The sequence below is a fragment of the Oncorhynchus masou genome, chromosome 2 (genome assembly GCF_036934945.1).
Source record: "Oncorhynchus masou masou isolate Uvic2021 chromosome 2, UVic_Omas_1.1, whole genome shotgun sequence".
In the NCBI taxonomy this organism is placed as follows: domain Eukaryota; kingdom Metazoa; phylum Chordata; class Actinopteri; order Salmoniformes; family Salmonidae; genus Oncorhynchus; species Oncorhynchus masou.
The window spans coordinates 9,735,819-9,757,217 of NC_088213.1; the positions used below are offsets into that span (position 1 = coordinate 9,735,819).

The 21,399-nt window shown below is 41.2% G+C and overlaps 1 protein-coding gene across 2 annotated transcripts in view; it reads right to left on the bottom strand.

The window, feature by feature from the left end:
- The window catches only part of LOC135555057 (homer protein homolog 2-like), a 143,965-nt gene that overhangs the window by 43,610 nt on the left and 78,956 nt on the right, over positions 1-21,399 (bottom strand). For both annotated transcript variants that reach the window (XM_064987430.1, XM_064987438.1), the window contains exons 3-4: positions 18,029-18,160; positions 16,223-16,315 (exon numbers count right to left, since the gene is read on the bottom strand). In XM_064987430.1, coding sequence (XP_064843502.1) covers positions 16,223-16,315; positions 18,029-18,160 — 225 coding nt within the window. The remainder of the gene's footprint in view (positions 1-16,222; positions 16,316-18,028; positions 18,161-21,399) is intronic.

Below are 21,399 nucleotides of genomic sequence, written 5' to 3' on the forward strand. Positions count from 1 at the left end.
GTAACAGTCAGATAGTAACAGCTAGTTAGTACTAAGCAGCTCTGAAACACCATGTAGTTATAGTAACAGTCAGATAGTAACAGCTAGTTAGTACTGAGCAGCTCTGAAACACCATGTAGTTATAGTAACAGTCAGATAGTAACAGCTAGTTAGTACTGAGCAGCTCTGAAACACCATGTAGTTATAGTAACAGTCAGATAGTAACAGCTAGTTAGTACTGAGCAGCTCTGAAACACCATGTAGTTATAGTAACAGTCAGATAGTAACAGCTAGTTAGTACTGAGCAGCTCTGAAACACCATGTCGTTATAGTAACAGTCAGATAGTAACAGCTAGTTAGTACTGAGCAGCTCTGAAACGCCATGTCGTTATAGTAACAGTCAGATAGTAACAGCTAGTTAGTACTGAGCAGCTCTGAAACGCCATGTCGTTATAGTAACAGCTAGTTAGTACTGAGCAGCTCTGAAACACCATGTCGTTATAGTAACAGCTAGTTAGTACTGACCAGCTCTGAAACACCATGTAGTTATATTAACAGTCAGATAGTAACAGCTAGTTAGTACTGAGCAGCTCTGAAACGCCATGTCGTTATAGTAACAGTCAGATAGTAACAGCTAGTTAGTACTGAGCAGCTCTGAAACACCATGTAGTTATAGTAACAGCTAGTTAGTACTGAGCAGCTCTGAAACACCATGTAGTTATAGTAACAGCTAGTTAGTACTGACCAGCTCTGAAACACCATGTCGTTATAGTAACAGCTAGTTAGTACTGAGCAGCTCTGAAACACCATGTAGTTATAGTAACAGCTAGTTAGTACTGACCAGCTCTGAAACACCATGGAGTTATAGTAACAGCTAGTTAGTACTGACCAGCTCTGAAACACCATGTCGTTATAGTAACAGTCAGATAGTAACAGCTAGTTAGTACTGAGCAGCTCTGAAACACCATGTAGTTATAGTAACAGCTAGTTAGTACTGAGCAGCTCTGAAACACCATGTAGTTATAGTAACAGCTAGTTAGTACTGAGCAGCTCTGAAACACCATGTCGTTATAGTAACAGTCAGATAGTAACAGCTAGTTAGTACTGAGCAGCTCTGAAACACCATGTCGTTATAGTAACAGCTAGTTAGTACTGACCAGCTCTGAAACACCATGTAGTTATAGTAACAGTCAGATAGTAACAGCTAGTTAGTACTGAGCAGCTCTGAAACACCATGTAGTTATAGTAACAGTCAGATAGTAACAGCTAGTTAGTACTGAGCAGCTCTGAAACACCATGTCGTTATAGTAACAGCTAGTTAGTACTAAGCAGCTCTGAAACACCAAGTCGTTATAGTAACAGTCAGATAGTAACAGCTAGTTAGTACTAAGCAGCTCTGAAACACCATGTAGTTATAGTAACAGTCAGATAGTAACAGCTAGTTAGTACTGAGCAGCTCTGAAACACCATGTAGTTATAGTAACAGTCAGATAGTAACAGCTAGTTAGTACTGAGCAGCTCTGAAACACCATGTAGTTATAGTAACAGCTAGTTAGTACTGAGCAGCTCTGAAACACCATGTCGTTATAGTAACAGTCAGATAGTAACAGCTAGTTAGTACTGAGCAGCTCTGAAACACCATGTCGTTATAGTAACAGTCAGATAGTAACAGCTAGTTAGTACTGAGCAGCTCTGAAACGCCATGTCGTTATAGTAACAGTCAGATAGTAACAGCTAGTTAGTACTGAGCAGCTCTGAAACACCATGTCGTTATAGTAACAGCTAGTTAGTACTGACCAGCTCTGAAACACCATGTCGTTATAGTAACAGTCAGATAGTAACAGCTAGTTAGTACTGAGCAGCTCTGAAACGCCATGTCGTTATAGTAACAGCTAGTTAGTACTGACCAGCTCTGAAACACCATGTAGTTATAGTAACAGCTAGTTAGTACTGAGCAGCTCTGAAACACCATGTTGTTATAGTAACAGCTAGTTAGTACTGAACAGCTCTGAAACACCATGTAGTTATAGTAACAGCTAGTTAGTACTGACCAGCTCTGAAACACCATGTAGTTATAGTAACAGCTAGTTAGTACTGAACAGCTCTGAAACACCATGTAGTTATAGTAACAGTCAGATAGTAACAGCTAGTTAGTACTGAACAGCTCTGAAACACCATGTAGTTATAGTAACAGCTAGTTAGTACTGAGCAGCTCTGAAACACCATGTCGTTATAGTAACAGCTAGTTAGTACTGACCAGCTCTGAAACACCATGTAGTTATAGTAACAGCTAGTTAGTACTGACCAGCTCTGAAACACCATGTAGTTATAGTAACAGCTAGTTAGTACTGACCAGCTCTGAAACACCATGTAGTTATAGTAACAGCTAGTTAGTACTGAGCAGCTCTGAAACACCATGTCGTTATAGTAACAGTCAGATAGTAACAGCTAGTTAGTACTGAGCAGCTCTGAAACGCCATGTCGTTATAGTAACAGTCAGATAGTAACAGCTAGTTAGTACTGAGCAGCTCTGAAACACCATGTCGTTATAGTAACAGTCAGATAGTAACAGCTAGTTAGTACTGAGCAGCTCTGAAACGCCATGTCGTTATAGTAACAGTCAGATAGTAACAGCTAGTTAGTACTGAGCAGCTCTGAAACGCCATGTCGTTATAGTAACAGCTAGTTAGTACTGAGCAGCTCTGAAACACCATGTCGTTATAGTAACAGCTAGTTAGTACTGACCAGCTCTGAAACACCATGTAGTTATAGTAACAGTCAGATAGTAACAGCTAGTTAGTACTGAGCAGCTCTGAAACGCCATGTCGTTATAGTAACAGTCAGATAGTAACAGCTAGTTAGTACTGAGCAGCTCTGAAACACCATGTAGTTATAGTAACAGCTAGTTAGTACTGAGCAGCTCTGAAACACCATGTAGTTATAGTAACAGCTAGTTAGTACTGAGCAGCTCTGAAACACCATGTAGTTATAGTAACAGCTAGTTAGTACTGACCAGCTCTGAAACACCATGGAGTTATAGTAACAGCTAGTTAGTACTGACCAGCTCTGAAACACCATGTCGTTATAGTAACAGTCAGATAGTAACAGCTAGTTAGTACTGAGCAGCTCTGAAACACCATGTAGTTATAGTAACAGCTAGTTAGTACTGAGCAGCTCTGAAACACCATGTAGTTATAGTAACAGCTAGTTAGTACTGAGCAGCTCTGAAACACCATGTCGTTATAGTAACAGTCAGATAGTAACAGCTAGTTAGTACTGAGCAGCTCTGAAACACCATGTCGTTATAGTAACAGCTAGTTAGTACTAAGCAGCTCTGAAACACCAAGTCGTTATAGTAACAGTCAGATAGTAACAGCTAGTTAGTACTAAGCAGCTCTGAAACACCATGTAGTTATAGTAACAGTCAGATAGTAACAGCTAGTTAGTACTGAGCAGCTCTGAAACACCATGTAGTTATAGTAACAGTCAGATAGTAACAGCTAGTTAGTACTGAGCAGCTCTGAAACACCATGTAGTTATAGTAACAGTCAGATAGTAACAGCTAGTTAGTACTGACCAGCTCTGAAACACCATGTAGTTATAGTAACAGCTAGTTAGTACTGACCAGCTCTGAAACACCATGTCGTTATAGTAACAGTCAGATAGTAACAGCTAGTTAGTACTGAGCAGCTCTGAAACACCATGTCGTTATAGTAACAGTCAGAAAGTAACAGCTAGTTAGTACTGAGCAGCTCTGAAACGCCATGTCGTTATAGTAACAGTCAGATAGTAACAGCTAGTTAGTACTGAGCAGCTCTGAAACACCATGTCGTTATAGTAAGAGCTAGTTAGTACTGACCAGCTCTGAAACACCATGTCGTTATAGTAACAGCTAGTTAGTACTGACCAGCTCTGAAACACCATGTAGTTATAGTAACAGCTAGTTAGTACTGAGCAGCTCTGAAACACCATGTTGTTATAGTAACAGCTAGTTAGTACTGACCAGCTCTGAAACACCATGTAGTTATAGTAACAGCTAGTTAGTACTGACCAGCTCTGAAACACCATGTAGTTATAGTAACAGCTAGTTAGTACTGAACAGCTCTGAAACGCCATGTCGTTATAGTAACAGTCAGATAGTAACAGCTAGTTAGTACTGACCAGCTCTGAAACACCATGTCGTTATAGTAACAGCTAGTTAGTACTGACCAGCTCTGAAACACCATGTCGTTATAGTAAGCTAGTTAGTACTGACCAGCTCTGAAACACCATGTAGTTATAGTAACAGCTAGTTAGTACTGACCAGCTCTGAAACACCATGTAGTTATAGTAACAGCTAGTTAGTACTGACCAGCTCTGAAACACCATGTCGTTATAGTAACAGCTAGTTAGTACTGAACAGCTCTGAAACACCATTTAATTATAGTAACAGTCAGATAGTAACAGCTAGTTAGTACTGACCAGCTCTGAAACACCATGTAGTTATAGTAACAGCTAGTTAGTACTGAGCAGCTCTGAAACACCATGTCGTTATAGTAACAGCTAGTTAGTACTGACCAGCTCTGAAACACCATGTCGTTATAGTAACACCTAGTTAGTACTGAGCAGCTCTGAAACACCATGTCGTTATAGTAACAGCTAGTTAGTACTGACCAGCTCTGAAACACCATGTAGTTATAGTAACAGCTAGTTAGTACTGACCAGCTCTGAAACACCATGTAGTTATAGTAACAGCTAGTTAGTACTGAACAGCTCTGAAACACCATGTAGTTATAGTAACAGCTAGTTAGTACTGACCAGCTCTGAAACACCATGTAGTTATAGTAACAGCTAGTTAGTACTGACCAGCTCTGAAACACCATGTAGTAATAGTAACAGCTAGTTCGTACTGAACAGCTCTGAAACACCATTTAGTTATAGCCTACATCCCAAATGGCACCATTTTCCCTATATAGGGCACTACTTTAGACCAGGGTCTATGGGGAATAGGGTGCCATTTGGGGCATATCAATAGTAACAGAGAGTACTGAGCTAAGACTGGCTGGCTGGGTGAGAGGCTAGAAAAACACCTCTCAAAGACACTATATAGGGAATAGGGCTCTGGTCTATAGTAGTACCACTATATAGGGAATAGGGCTCTGGTCTATAGTAGTACCACTATATAGGGAATAGGGCCCTGGTCTATAGTAGTACCACTATTATAGGGAATAGGGCTCTGGTCGTACCACTATATAGGGAATAGGGCCCTGGTCTATAGTAGTACCACTATATAGGGAATAGGGCTCTGGTCTTTAGTAGTACCACTATTATAGGGAATAGGGCTCTGGTCTATAGTAGTACCACTATATAGGGAATAGGGCTCTGGTCTATAGTAGTACCACTATATAGGGAATAGGGCTCTGGTCTATAGTAGTACCACTATATAGGGAATAGGGCTCTGGTCTATAGTAGTACCACTATATAGGGAATAGGGCCCTGGTCTATAGTAGTACCACTATATAGGGAATAGGGCCCTGGTCTATAGTAGTGCACTATATAGGGAATAGGGCCCTGGTCTAAAGTAGTACCACTATATAGGGAATAGGGCCCTGGTCTAAAGTAGTACCACTATATAGGGAATAGGGCTCTGGTCTATAGTAGTACCACTATATAGGGAATAGGGCTCTGGTCTATAGTAGTACAACTATATAGGGAATAGGGCTCTGGTCTATAGTAGTACCACTATATAGGGAATAGGGCTCTGGTCTATAGTAGTACCACTATATAGGGAATAGGGCCCTGGTCTATAGTAGTACCACTATTATAGGGAATAGGGCTCTGGTCTATAGTAGTACCACTATATAGGGAATAGGGCCCTGGTCTATAGTAGTACCACTATATAGGGAATAGGGCTCTGGTCTTTAGTAGTACCACTATTATAGGGAATAGGGCTCTGGTCTATAGTAGTACCACTATATAGGGAATAGGGCTCTGGTCTATAGTAGTACCACTATATAGGGAATAGGGCTCTGGTCTATAGTAGTACCACTATACAGGGAATAGGGCTCTGGTCTATAGTAGTACCACTATATAGGGAATAGGGTTCTGGTCTATAGTAGTACCACTATATAGGGAATAGGGCTCTGGTCTATAGTAGTACCACTATATAGGGAATAGGGCTCTGGTCTATAGTAGTACCACTATATAGGGAATAGGGCTCTGGTCTATAGTAGTACCACTATATAGGGAATAGGGCCCTGGTCTATAGTAGTGCACTATATAGGGAATAGGGCCCTGGTCTAAAGTAGTACCACTATATAGGGAATAGGGCCCTGGTCTAAAGTAGTACCACTATATAGGGAATAGGGCTCTGGTCTATAGTAGTACAACTATATAGGGAATAGGGCTCTTGTCTATAGTAGTACAACTATATAGGGAATAGGGCTCTTGTCTATAGTAGTACCACTATATAGGGAATAGGGCTCTGGTCTATAGTAGTACCACTATATAGGGAATAGGGCTCTGGTCTATAGTAGTACAACTATATAGGGAATAGGGCTCTTGTCTATAGTAGTACCACTATATAGGGAATAGGGCTCTGGTCTATAGTAGTACAACTATATAGGGAATAGGGCTCTTGTCTATAGTAGTACCACTATATAGGGAATAGGGCTCTGGTCTATAGTAGTACCACTATATAGGGAATAGGGCTCTGGTCTATAGTAGTACCACTATATAGGGAATAGAGCTCTGGTCTATAGTAGTACCACTATATAGGGAATAGGGCTCTGGTCTATAGTAGTACCACTATATAGGGAATAGGGCTCTGGTCTATAGTAGTACCACTATATAGGGAATAGGGCTCTGGTCTATAGTAGTACCACTATATAGGGAATAGGGCTCTGGTCTATAGTAGTACCACTATATAGGGAATAGGGCTCTGGTCTATAGTAGTACCACTATATAGGGAATAGGGCCCTGGTCTATAGTAGTACCACTATATAGGGAATAGGGCTCTGGTCTATAGTAGTAGCACTATATAGGGAATATGGCTCTGGTCTATAGTAGTGTACTATATAGGGAATAGGGCTCTGGTCTATAGTAGTACCACTATATAGGGAATAGGGCTCTGGTCTATAGTAGTACCACTATATAGGGAATAGGGCTCTGGTCTATAGTAGTAGCACTATATAGGGAATATGGCTCTGGTCTATAGTAGTGTACTATATAGGGAATAGGGCTCTGGTCTATAGTAGTACCACTATATAGGGAATAGGGCTCTGGTCTATAGTAGTACCACTATATAGGGAATAGGGCTCTGGTCTATAGTAGTGTACTATATAGGGAATAGGGCTCTATTTGGGACACGACCATCCTCTCCTCTCTCTGTGTTGCAAGGGTTTTATCAGGTAAACCAGCAATATATTAATGAATAGAACCATCTCGGTTAACCGGAGCTAAAGTCTCACGTGATTGGTCAGCTGCAGGATTCATTTCTGGTTCCGTATCCGAGGGGATTAAGAGATGCTGGAACGAGGAGCTCCACCGTCTCTCAACGAATGAGAGGCCGAATGGCCCCTTCAGAAATGTGATAGATGCGATTTGTCCAAATAACCCGTGATGGAAAAACCCAAACACTGGAACTACTGCTGCTCGTTAGCCCACGCATTCCCATTCCTTCCCCAGACTCTAAAAGGTACCAGTTATGTTAACGTAGCTCTGTCGAAGAGGGATTATGCACCCCAAAACAACCGACTACTGCTAATTAATGAAGATATTATCAATTACAGCTCAGTGGAGCACATATTAAATAATTATCTATGCAAATGTAAAAATAAAAAATAAAAAAAACTATTCAACTTTATCTAATAAATGGAGAGTAATAGACAGTAATCGAGTCCAGTTTCCTCTGAATAGGAATGTGATTAAACCATCTGATGTCGGACCAAATAAAGAGAACACATGCTACGGTTGTCATTGGCTCTGGTCAAACGTAGTGGATAGGGTTCCATTTGGGCCTCATCCAATATATCCAGGGAATTTTGGGGCTTAAATAGGGAGCGTACACAGTCAGAATACTAATGAGATGACATGTTAGAACAGAACTGACAGTCAGAATACTAATGAGATGACATGTTAGAACAGAACTGGCAGTCAGAATACTAATGAGAGGACATGTTAGAATACTAATGAGAGGACATGTTAGAATACTAATGAGATGACATGTTAGAATACTAATGAGAGGACATGTTCGAACAGAACTGACAGTCAGAATACTAATGAGATGACATGTTAGAACACTAATGAGAGGACATGTTAGAATACTAATGAGATGACATGTTAGAACAGAACTGGCAGTCAGAATACTAATGAGAGGACATGTTAGAATACTAATGAGAGGACATGTTAGAACAGAACTGACAGTCAGAATACTAATGAGAGGACATGTTAGAACAGAACTGACAGTCAGAATACTAATGAGATGACATGTTAGAACAGAACTGACAGTCAGAATACTAATGAGATGACATGTTAGAATACTAATGAGAGGACATGTTCGAACAGAACTGACAGTCAGAATACTAATGAGAGGACATGTTAGAATAGAACTGACAGTCAGAATACTAATGAGAGGACATGTTAGAACAGAACTAACAGTCAGAATACTAATGAGAGGACATGTTAGAATAGAACTAACAGTCAGAATACTAATGAGATGACATGTTAGAACACTAATGAGAGGACATGTTAGAACAGAACTGACAGTCAGAATACTAATGAGAGGACATGTTAGAACAGAACTAACAGTCAGAATACTAATGAGAGGACATGTTAGAATAGAACTAACAGTCAGAATACTAATGAGATGACATGTTAGAACACTAATGAGAGGACATGTTAGAACAGAACTGACAGTCAGAACACTAATGAGAGGACATGTTAGAACAGAACTAACAGTCAGAATACTAATGAGAGGACATGTTAGAACAGAACTAACAGTCAGAATACTAATGAGAGGACATGTTAGAATAGAACTGACAGTCAGAATACTAATGAGAGGACATGTTAGAACAGAACTAACAGTCAGAATACTAATGAGAGGACATGTTAGAACAGAACTGACAGTCAGAATACTAATGAGATGACATGTTAGAACAGAACAGAACTGACAGTCAGAATACTAATGAGAGGACATGTTAGAACAGAACTGACAGTCAGAATACTAATGAGAGGACATGTTAGAATAGAACTAACAGTCAGAATACTAATGAGAGGACATGTTAGAACAGAACTGACAGTCAGAATACTAATGAGAGGACATGTTAGAACAGAACTGACAGTCAGAATACTAATGAGAGGACATGTTAGAATAGAACTAACAGTCAGAATACTAATGAGAGGACATGTTAGAACAGAACTGACAGTCAGAATACTAATGAGAGGACATGTTAGAACAGAACTGACAGTCAGAATACTAATGAGATGACATGTTAGAATACTAATGAGAGGACATGTTAGAACAGAACTGACAGTCAGAATACTAATGAGAGGACATGTTAGAATACTAATGAGAGGACATGTTAGAATACTAATGAGAGGACATGTTAGAACAGAACTGACAGTCAGAATACTAACGAGAGGACATGTTAGAATACTAATGAGAGGACATGTTAGAATACTAATGAGAGGACATGTTAGAATACTAATGAGAGGACATGTCAGAATACCAATGAGAGGACATGTTAGAATACTAATGAGAGGACATGTTAGAATACTAATGAGAGGACATGTTAGAACAGAACTGACAGTCAGAATACTAACGAGAGGACATGTTAGAATACTAATGAGAGGACATGTTAGAACAGAACTGACAGTCAGAATACCAATGAGAGGACATGTTAGAATACTAATGAGATGACATGTTAGAATACTAATGAGAGGACATGTTAGAACAGAACTGACAGTCAGAATACTAACGAGAGGACATGTTAGAATACTAATGAGAGGACATGTTAGAACAGAACTGACAGTCAGAATACTAACGAGAGGACATGTTAGAATACTAATGAGAGGACATGTTAGAACAGAACTGACAGTCAGAATACTAATGAGAGGACATGTTAGAACAGAACTGACAGTCAGAATACTAATGAGAGGACATGTTAGAACACTAATGAGAGGACATGTTAGAATACTAATGAGAGGACATGTTAGAATACTAATGAGAGGACATGTTAGAATACTAATGAGAGGACATGTTAGAATACTAATGAGAGGACATGTTAGAACAGAACTGACAGTCAGAATACTAATGAGAGGACATGTTAGAATACTAATGAGAGGACATGTTAGAATACTAATGAGAGGACATGTTAGAATACTAATGAGAGGACATGTTAGAATACTAATGAGAGGACATGTTAGAATACTAATGAGAGGACATGTTAGAACACTAATGAGAGGACATGTTAGAACAGAACTGGCAGTCAGAATACTAATGAGAGGACATGTTAGAATACTAATGAGAGGACATGTTAGAATACTAATGAGAGGACATGTTAGAATACTAATGAGAGGACATGTTAGAACAGAACTGACAGTCAGAATACTAACGAGAGGACATGTTAGAATACTAATGAGAGGACATGTTAGAATACTAATGAGAGGACATGTTAGAACACTAATGAGAGGACATGTTAGAACAGAACTGGCAGTCAGAATACTAATGAGAGGACATGTTAGAATACTAATGAGAGGACATGTTAGAATACTAATGAGAGGACATGTTAGAATACTAATGAGAGGACATGTTAGAATACTAATGAGAGGACATGTTAGAATACTAATGAGAGGACATGTTAGAATACTAATGAGAGGACATGTTAGAACACTAATGAGAGGACATGTTAGAATACTAATGAGAGGACATGTCAGAATACTAATGAGAGGACATGTTAGAACACTAATGAGAGGACATGTTAGAATACTAATGAGAGGACATGTTAGAATACTAATGAGAGGACATGTTAGAATACTAATGAGAGGACATGTTAGAATACTAATGAGAGGACATGTTAGAATACTAATGAGAGGACATGTTAGAATACTAGTGAGAGGACATGTTAGAATACTAATGAGAGGACATGTTAGAATACTAATGAGAGGACATGTTAGAATACTAATGAGAGGACATGTTAGAATACTAATGAGAGGACATGTTAGAATACTAATGAGAGGACATGTTAGAACAGAACTGACAGTCAGAATACTAATGAGAGGACATGTTAGAACACTAATGAGAGGACATGTTAGAATACTAATGAGAGGACATGTTAGAATACTAATGAGAGGACATGTTAGAACAGAACTGACAGTCAGGATACTAATGAGAGGACATGTTAGAACAGAACTGACAGTCAGGATACTAATGAGAGGACATGTTAGAATACTAATGAGAGGACATGTTAGAATACTAATGAGAGGACATGTTAGAACAGAACTGACAGTCAGAATACTAATGAGAGGACATGTTAGAATACTAATGAGAGGACATGTTAGAATACTAATGAGAGGACATGTTAGAACAGAACTGACAGTCAGAATACTAATGAGAGGACATGTTAGAATACTAATGAGAGGACATGTTAGAATACTAATGAGAGGACATGTTAGAATACTAATGAGAGGACATGTTAGAATACTAATGAGAGGACATGTTAGAATACTAATGAGAGGACATGTTAGAATACTAATGAGAGGACATGTTAGAATACTAATGAGAGGACATGTTAGAATACTAATGAGAGGACATGTTAGAACAGAACTGACAGTCAGAATACTAATGAGAGGACATGTTAGAATACTAATGAGAGGACATGTTAGAATACTAATGAGAGGACATGTTAGAATACTAATGAGAGGACATGTTAGAATACTAATGAGAGGACATGTTAGAACACTAATGAGAGGACATGTTAGAATACTAATGAGAGGACATGTTAAAACACTAATGAGAGGACATGTTAGAATACTAATGAGAGGACATGTTAGAACAGAACTGACAGTCAGAATACTAATGAGAGGACATGTTAGAATACTAATGAGAGGACATGTTAGAATACTAATGAGAGGACATGTTAGAATACTAATGAGAGGACATGTTAGAACAGAACTGACAGTCAGAATACTAATGAGAGGACATGTTAGAATACTAATGAGAGGACATGTTAGAATACTAATGAGAGGACATGTTAGAATACTAATGAGAGGACATGTTAGAATACTAATGAGAGGACATGTTAGAACACTAATGAGAGGACATGTTAGAATACTAATGAGAGGACATGTTAGAACACTAATGAGAGGACATGTTAGAATACTAATGAGAGGACATGTTAGAACAGAACTGACAGTCAGAATACTAATGAGAGGACATGTTAGAATACTAATGAGAGGACATGTTAGAACACTAATGAGAGGACATGTTAGAATACTAATGAGAGGACATGTTAGAACAGAACTGACAGTCAGAATACTAATGAGAGGACATGTTAGAATACTAATGAGAGGACATGTTAGAATACTAATGAGAGGACATGTTAGAATACTAATGAGAGGACATGTTAGAATACTAATGAGAGGACATGTTAGAACAGAACTGACAGTCAGAATACTAATGAGAGGACATGTTAGAACACTAATGAGATGACATGTTAGAATACTAATGAGAGGACATGTTAGAATACTAATGAGAGGACATGTTAGAACACTAATGAGATGACATGTTAGAATACTAATGAGAGGACATGTTAGAATACTAATGAGAGGACATGTTAGAATACTAATGAGAGGACATGTTAGAACAGAACTGACAGTCAGAATACTAATGAGAGGACATGTCAGAATACTAATGAGAGGACATGTTAGAATACTAATGAGAGGACATGTTAGAACAGAACTGACAGTCAGAATACTAATGAGAGGACATGTTAGAATACTAATGAGATGACATGTTAGAATACTAATGAGAGGACATGTTAGAATACTAATGAGAGGACATGTTAGAACAGAACTGACAGTCAGAATACTAATGAGAGGACATGTTAGAACACTAATGAGATGACATGTTAGAATACTAATGAGAGGACATGTTAGAATACTAATGAGAGGACATGTTAGAACACTAATGAGATGACATGTTAGAATACTAATGAGAGGACATGTTAGAATACTAATGAGAGGACATGTTAGAATACTAATGAGAGGACATGTTAGAATACTAATGAGAGGACATGTTAGAACAGAACTGACAGTCAGAATACTAATGAGAGGACATGTTAGAATACTAATGAGAGGACATGTTAGAATACTAATGAGAGGACATGTCAGAATACTAATGAGAGGACATGTTAGAACAGAACTGACAGTCAGAATACTAATGAGAGGACACGTTAGAACAGAACTGACAGTCAGAATACTAATGAGAGGACACGTTAGAACAGAACTGACAGTTAGAATACTAATGAGAGGACATGTTAGAATACTAATGAGAGGACATGTTAGAACAGAACTGACAGTCAGAATACTAATGAGAGGACATGTTAGAATACTAATGAGATGACATGTTAGAATACTAATGAGATGACATGTTAGAATAGAACAGAACTGACAGTTAGAATACTAATGAGAGGACATGTTAGAACAGAACTAACAGTCAGAATACTAATGAGAGGACATGTTAGAACAGAACAGAACTGACAGTCAGAATACTAATGAGAGGACATGTTAGAACAGAACTGACAGTCAGGATACTGTCCTCAGGCTGTTGATGAGATGATGTAACACAATCCAGCAGACTGTTTACAGCTCTGACCCGTCACATTACAGCCTCCCAGGGTAGATTACGTGTCTGTTTGGCGGCTGGCAGATGATAAGTGACTCCCGGTCACCTTTGACCCCCACACACCAAGTATCACTTCACGACACCGAGTCACTCATTACTGGGTGTGTGTATATACAGTTGAAGAAGTCAGAAGATAACATACACCTTAGTCTGTCTTAGGTCAGTTAGGATCACCACTTCATTTTAAGAATGTGAAATGTCAGAATAATAGTAGAGAGAATGATTTATTTCAGCTTTTATGACTTTCATCACATTTCCAGTGGGTCAGAGGTTTACATACACTCAATTAGTATTTGGTAGCATTGCCTTTAAATTGTTTAACTTGGGTCAAATGTTTTGGGCAGCCTTCCACAATAATTTGGGTGAATTTTGGCCCATTCCTCCTGACAGAGCTGGTGTAACTGAGTCAGGTTTGTAGGCCTCCTTGCTCGCGCACGCTTTTTCAGTTCTGCCCACACATTTTCTATGGGACTGAGGTCAGGGCTTTGTGATGGTCACTCCAATACCTTGACTTTGTTGTCCTTAAGACATTTTTCCACAACTTTGGAAGTATGCTTGGGGTCATTGTCCATTCGGAAGACCCACTTGCGACCAAGATTTAACTGATGTCTTGAGATGTTGCTTCATTTATCCACATAATTGTCCCACCTCATGATGCCATCTATTTTGTGAAGTGCACCAGTCCCTCCTGCAGCAAAGCACCCCCACAACATGATTCTGCCATCCCCGTGCCTTACGGTTGGGATGGTGTTCTTCGGGTTGCAAGCCTCCCCCTTGTTCCTCCAAACATAACGATGGTCATTATGGCCAAACAGTTTGTTTTTGTTTCATCAGACCAGAGGACATTTCTCCAAAAAGTACATTCTTTATCCCCATGTGCAGTTGCAAACCATAGTCTGGCTTTTTTATGGCAGGTTTGGAGCAGTGGCTTCTTCCTTGCTGAGCACCCTTTCAGGTTATGTCGACTCGTTTTACTGTGAATATAGATACTTTTGTATGCTAGATACTCTAGCATCTTCACAAGGTCCTTTGCTGTTGTTCTGGGATTGATTTGCACTTTTCGCACCAAGGTACCTTCATCTCTAGGAGACAGAACGCATCTCCTTCCTGAGCGGTATGACAGCTGCATGGCCCCATGGTGTTTATACTTGCCTACTATTGTTTGTACATATGAACGTGGTACCTTCAGGCATTTGGAATTTGCTCCCAAAGATGAACCAGACTTGTGGAGATCTACAAGTCTTGGGAAAATCAAAAGAGATCAGCCTTGATGTCAAGCAAAGAGGCACTGTGTTTGAAGGTAGACCTTGAAATACATCCACAGGTACACCTCCAATTGAGTCAAATGATGTCAATTAGCCAATCAGAAGCTTCTAAAGTCATGACATCAAGTTGTTTAAAGGCACAGTCAACTTAGTGCATGTAAACTTCTGACCCACTAGAATTGTGATACAGTGAATTATAAGTGAAATAATTTGTCTGTAAACAATAGTTGGAAAAAGGACTCATGCACAATGTAAATGTCCTTAACCGACTTGCCTAAACTATAGTTTGATAACAAGACATTTGTGGAGTGGTTGAAAAAAAGAGTTAATGACTCCAACCTATGTAAACTTCCGACTTCAACTGTATGTATCTGTTCCTAGGCGTGTGTGTGTGTGTGTGTGTGTGTTTGCAGCCTTGGATGTGACTGCTAATGTGTGTGTGTGTGTGCGCAATTCACCGCTTCTTCACATGTTATTATGGGTGTGTGCGTGTGTGTGACCATGTGTCTGTGTGTGTGTGTGACCATGTGTCTGTGTGTGTGTGTGACCATGTGTCTGTGTGTGTGTGTGTGTGTGTGTGTGTGTGTGTGTGTGTGTGTGTGTGTGTGTGTGACCATGTGTCTGTGTGTGTGTGTGACCATGTGTCTGTGTGTGTGTGTGTGCGTGTGTGTGACCATGTGTCTGTGTGTGTGCGTGTGTGACCATGTGTCTGTGTGCGTGTGTGACCATGTGTCTGTGTGCGTGTGTGACCATGTGTCTGTGTGCGTGTGTGACCATGTGTCTGTGTGCGTGTGTGACCATATGTCTGTGTGTGTGTGTGACCATGTGTCTGTGCGTGTGTGACCATGTGTCTGTGTGTGTGTGTGACCATGTCTGTGTGTGTGTGTGACCATGTGTCTGTGTGTGTGCGTGTGTGACCATGTGTCTGTGTGTGTGTGTGACCATGTGTCTGTGTGTGTGTGTGACCATGTGTCTGTGTGTGTGCGTGTGTGACCATGTCTGTGTGTGTGTGTGACCATGTGTCTGTGTGTGTGCGTGTGTGACCATGTGTCTGTGTGTGTGTGTGACCATGTGTGTGTGTGTGCCCGTACGTTACCTGGGAATTGTTACTCGATGTCTCCATCTTCTCCTGTGACTTGTCCCTGGCCAGCTTCGCTGCTTCCTTCACTTCCTGGAACTTCTCAGCAAACTGAAACAAGATGAGAAAAATAAACAAGGAAAAAGATTGATTAACACAAGTTCAAATATAAAAACAAAAATCACTGGAGACAAGCGATGAGTGTGTGTCGCATAACCTCTCTAGGGTATGTGGGATGCTAGCAACTGGCCAACATTCAGTGAGATTGCAGGGTAGCCGAGTGGTTAGAGCGCTGGACTAGTAACCGGAAAGTTGCAAGTTCAAACCCCCGAGCCGACAAGGTACAAATCTGTCGTTCTGCCCTTGAACAGGCAGTTAACCCACTGTTCCTAGGCCATCATTGAAAATAAGAATTTGTTCTTAACTGATTTGCCTGGTTAAATAAAGGTAAAATTACAAATTTAAAAAAAGATTGCAGATACAGATACTATTTTACATAGGTTAAAGATGAACTTCTTGTGAATCCAACCACGGTGTCAGATTGAAAAAAATGCTTTACGACGAAGACATACCTTACGATTATTTGAGAACATAGCCCAGTTGACAAATCATTACACACAGTAACCAGCCAAGCAGAAGAGTTACAAAACTCAGAAATAGAGATAAAAATAATCCCTTACCTTTGATGATCTTCATATGGTTGCACTCAGAAGACATTAATTTACTCAATAAATGTTCCTTTTCTTCGATAAAGTCTCTTTATATCCAAAAACCTCTGTTTTGTTTGCGTGTTTTCTTCAGTCAAAACAAGCAGTCAAAACAAGCAGACAAAAAATCCAAATTGTATCCGTAAAGTTCATAGAAACATGTCAAACAATGTTTATATTCAATCCTCAGGTTGTTTTTAGCCTAAATGATCTATAATATTTCAACCGGACAATAACGTTGTCAATATAAAAGGTAAACAAGAAATGCACTCTCTTGGGATTGCGCATGAAAAAGCTCTGTGACACGTCAGGGTCCACTCATTCAGACTGGTCTTACTCCCTCATTTATAAGAATACAAGCCTGAAACAATTTCTGAAGACTGTTCCTATGCCTTCCATCTAGTGGAAGGCATAGGAACTGCAAATGGAGTCCTAAGTCAATGGATACTGTAATGGCATTGAATAGAAAACTACAACAAAAAAACTACTTCCTGAATGGATTTTTCTCAGGTTTTTGCCTGACAAATCAGTTATGTTATACTCACAGACACTATTTTAACAGTTTTGGACACTTGTTTTCTATCCACATCTACCAGTTATATGCATATCATATCTTCTGGGCCCGAGTAGCAGGCCGTTTAATTTGGGCATGCTTTTCATCCAAAATTCCGAATGCTGCCCCCTACCCTAGAGAAGTTAATGATGATGTAATCACATGTCCCAAATGGAACCTGGTCAAAAGTAGTGCACCATCACCCCTATAGGCCTTAGTCTAAAGTAGTGCACTATAAAGGGAATAGGGTGTCGTTTGGGATGTAACCATGGTGGAGATGAGGTGAGTTACTCTGACATGATGAGCTCAGGGACAAACTAGACCATCTACTATTTATTCACTGTAAAATACGTGAAGGATAAAATCCCATGAGATGATTAATCAACTCATATCCAAGGTGGTTCCCAAACAACAACAATAAATACTGGACCAAACAAACACAGAGGTAGTGACGGAATGGCTTTATGTTGCCGGTAGTGACGGAACAGCTATGTCTTAACAGTAGTGATGGAATAGCTTTGTCTTTTTAAAATCGTAACAGAAAATCAATGAACCAATCAGTACCTTGGCCAGCTGCTGCTCGGAGGCAAACCCCAGTCCGAACACTGTGTTGGCTCTGCTGTCAGCCCATTGGCCAAACTTCTGGGAGGTCTTGGTGAAGGTCATGTTGGGGGTGATGGTGCTGTTGATGATCACCTGAAGGGAGACAGGAAATGACACGTTAGTAGGAGATGCGGTGGTGCCCCTGGAGCAGCTTGAGGGGGTTAGTGCCTTGCTCAAGGGCACAACGGAAATACTTGGAGCAGCTTGAGGGGGTACGTGCCTTGCTCAAGGGCACAACGGAAATACCTGGAGCAGCTTGAGGGGGTACGTGCCTTGCTCAAGGGCACAACGGAAATACCTGGAGCAGCTTGAGGGGGTACGTGCCTTGCTCAAGGGCACAACGGAAATACCTGGAACAGCTTGAGGGGGTACGTGCCTTGCTCAAGGGCACAACGGAAATACCTGGAGCAGCTTGAGGGGGTACGTGCCTTGCTGGGCCACAGGGACATGGGAAAGGGTCAAAGCACAAACAGTTTGGGAAACCAGTTTGGGAAACCAGTTTGGGAAACCTCAGTTGGCAGCCAGTTTGGGAAACCTCAGTGGGCCACAGTTTTGCACACCTGGGGTGTAATCATTAGTCCAAACACTAAAACAAGAGGTTTATATTGGACAAATTCAGGTAGGTCCCTCCCTATTTCATTCACAAAACTTTTTGCAACAGAATAAGCCCCTGAAGTCCTTTGGTGTTCGCCAGGCATAATGGGACCCATCTCGTCCAACAAAGTTGACTCCAGTTTGCCAAAAAGCACCTGGATGATCATCAAGACTCTTGGAAGAATGTTCTATGGACAGATCAGTCAAAAGTATAACTTTTGGGACGACATGGGTCCAATGATGCCTGGCGAAAACCAAACACTTCATTCGCCAGAACCTCATACCAACGGTCACGCATGGTGATGGTGCTGTGATGGTTTGGGGTCCAGCATGGTGGTGGTGCTGTGATAGTTTGGGGTCCAGCATGGTGGTGGTGGTGTGATGGTTTGGGGTCCAGCATGGTGATGGTGGTGTGATGGTTTGGGGTCCAGCATGGTGATGGTGGTGTGATGGTTTGGGGAGGCTTTGCTGCCTCAGGATCTAAGCGACTTGCATTAATAGAAGGAACCATGAATTCTGCTCTGTATCAGATCATTCTACAGGAGAACGTCAGGCCGTCCGTCTGTGAGATGAAGCACAGCTGGGTCATGCAGCAAGACAACGATCCAAAACATCAAGTCTATATGAAAATGGCTAAAAAGCAAAACACATTTGAAGTTTTGGAATGGCCTTGTCAAAGTCCAGACCTAATCCCAACGGAGATGTTGTGGCAGGACTTGAAACGAGCATGTCATGCTTAAAAACCCACAATGTCACTGAGTTGCAGCAGTTCTGCATGGAAAAGTGGGCCAAAAATAACTCCACAGCGACGTGAGAGACTGATCAACTACAGGAAGCGTTTGGTTGGAGTCGTCGCAGATACAAGGTGGAGCAACCAGTTACTGAGTGTCCTTGGAGGCAATTACTTTTACACACTGGGGCATTGAGTGTTGCATAACTTTGTTCGTCAAATAAATTAAATAAGTATGTAAATTGTTGTGTTATTTGTTCACTCAGGTTCCCTTTATCTAATATTAGGTTTTGGTTGAAGATCTGACAACATTCCAGTATAAAAAAAATATATGCAAAAGTAGAGAAAATTAGAAAGTGGGGCCAATATCTCTCACAACACTGTATTATATTACTTTTGGTTCTGGCCTGGACTGGGACTGGACTGGGATGGGACTGGGACTGGGCCTGGAACGGGACAGGGCTGGGTCTGGACTGGGACTGGGCCTGGAACGGGACAGGACTGGGACTGGGACTGGACTGGGACTGGGACTGGGCCTGGAACGGGACAGGACTGGGTCTGGACTGGGACGAGACAGGGCTGGGTCTGGACTGGGACTGGAACGAGACAGGACTGGGCCTGGGCCTGGGATGGGACTGGGCTGGGTCTGGACTGGGACTGGAACGAGACAGGACTGGGCCTGGAACGGGACTAGGACTGGGACGGGACTGGGACTGGGCTGGCCAAGACACACCTTATCCCACTGTGCAGAACAGCATGGGTCTGTGTTCTCCATGGAAAACATGAGCAGTAGTGCTCCTATTGACAAATATAAAATATAGATGTTCGTCCCCCACCCCCCCCCCACAAGGCTTTCATTTTCCTGTTTGTTGTTGTTGACACAAGGCTTTCAGTTTCCTGTTTGTTGTTGTTGACACAAGGCTTTCAGTTTCCTGTTTGTTGTTGTTGACACAAGCCACAACTTATTTTGTTCTCAGTACATCTAAAATAATCTTCTTGATCAAGATTCAGAAGTGAAGCTCACCGTTTGCCTTCTACAATACAACTCTGGCCAAAGATCAAGCTCTTATTCAGCATCAGAAATCAAAGTCAAAGGGAAATAACTCCATTGCTTTTTGGGCAAAAAAACCTAAACTAAACCCCACTTCTGCTAACAGACTCCTTCCCTTCTGAACTCCAGAGAAAGAGAGAAACATTTCCATAATAACACAATGACAAGAGAAAGAGCTGGAGGCTTTATGTAATCTGAAGAGGAACAGAGTCGGGACCATTAGATTGGTTTCCTTCAGAGTCTCTGCTGCACGCTCACTCACACACTCTCTCACACACTCACCCACACACACGCTCACACACACACACACACTCACCCACTCACCCACACTCACACACACACACACTCACACTCACACACACACTCACCCACACGCTCACACACACACACACACACTCACACACACACACACTCACACTCACACACACACTCACCCACACTCACACACACACTCACCCACACTCACACACACACACACTCACACTCACACACACACTCACCCACACTCACACACACACTCACCCACACTCACACACACACACTCACACACTCACCCACACACACACACACACTCACCCACACTCTCACTCACACACGCACTCACCCACACACTCACCCACACACTCACCCACACACGCACTCACCCACACACTCACCCACACACTCACCCACACACACACACTCACCCACACACACACTCACGCACACACGCACACACGCACACACGCACTCACACACTCACACACTCACACACTCACACACTCACACACTCACACTCACACGCTCACTCACACACACGCTCACACACACACACACACTCACACACACACTCACACACACTCACACACACACACACAGACACACACACTGACACACACACTCACACACACACTCACACACACACTCACACACACACTCACACACACACTCACACACACACTCACACACACACTCACA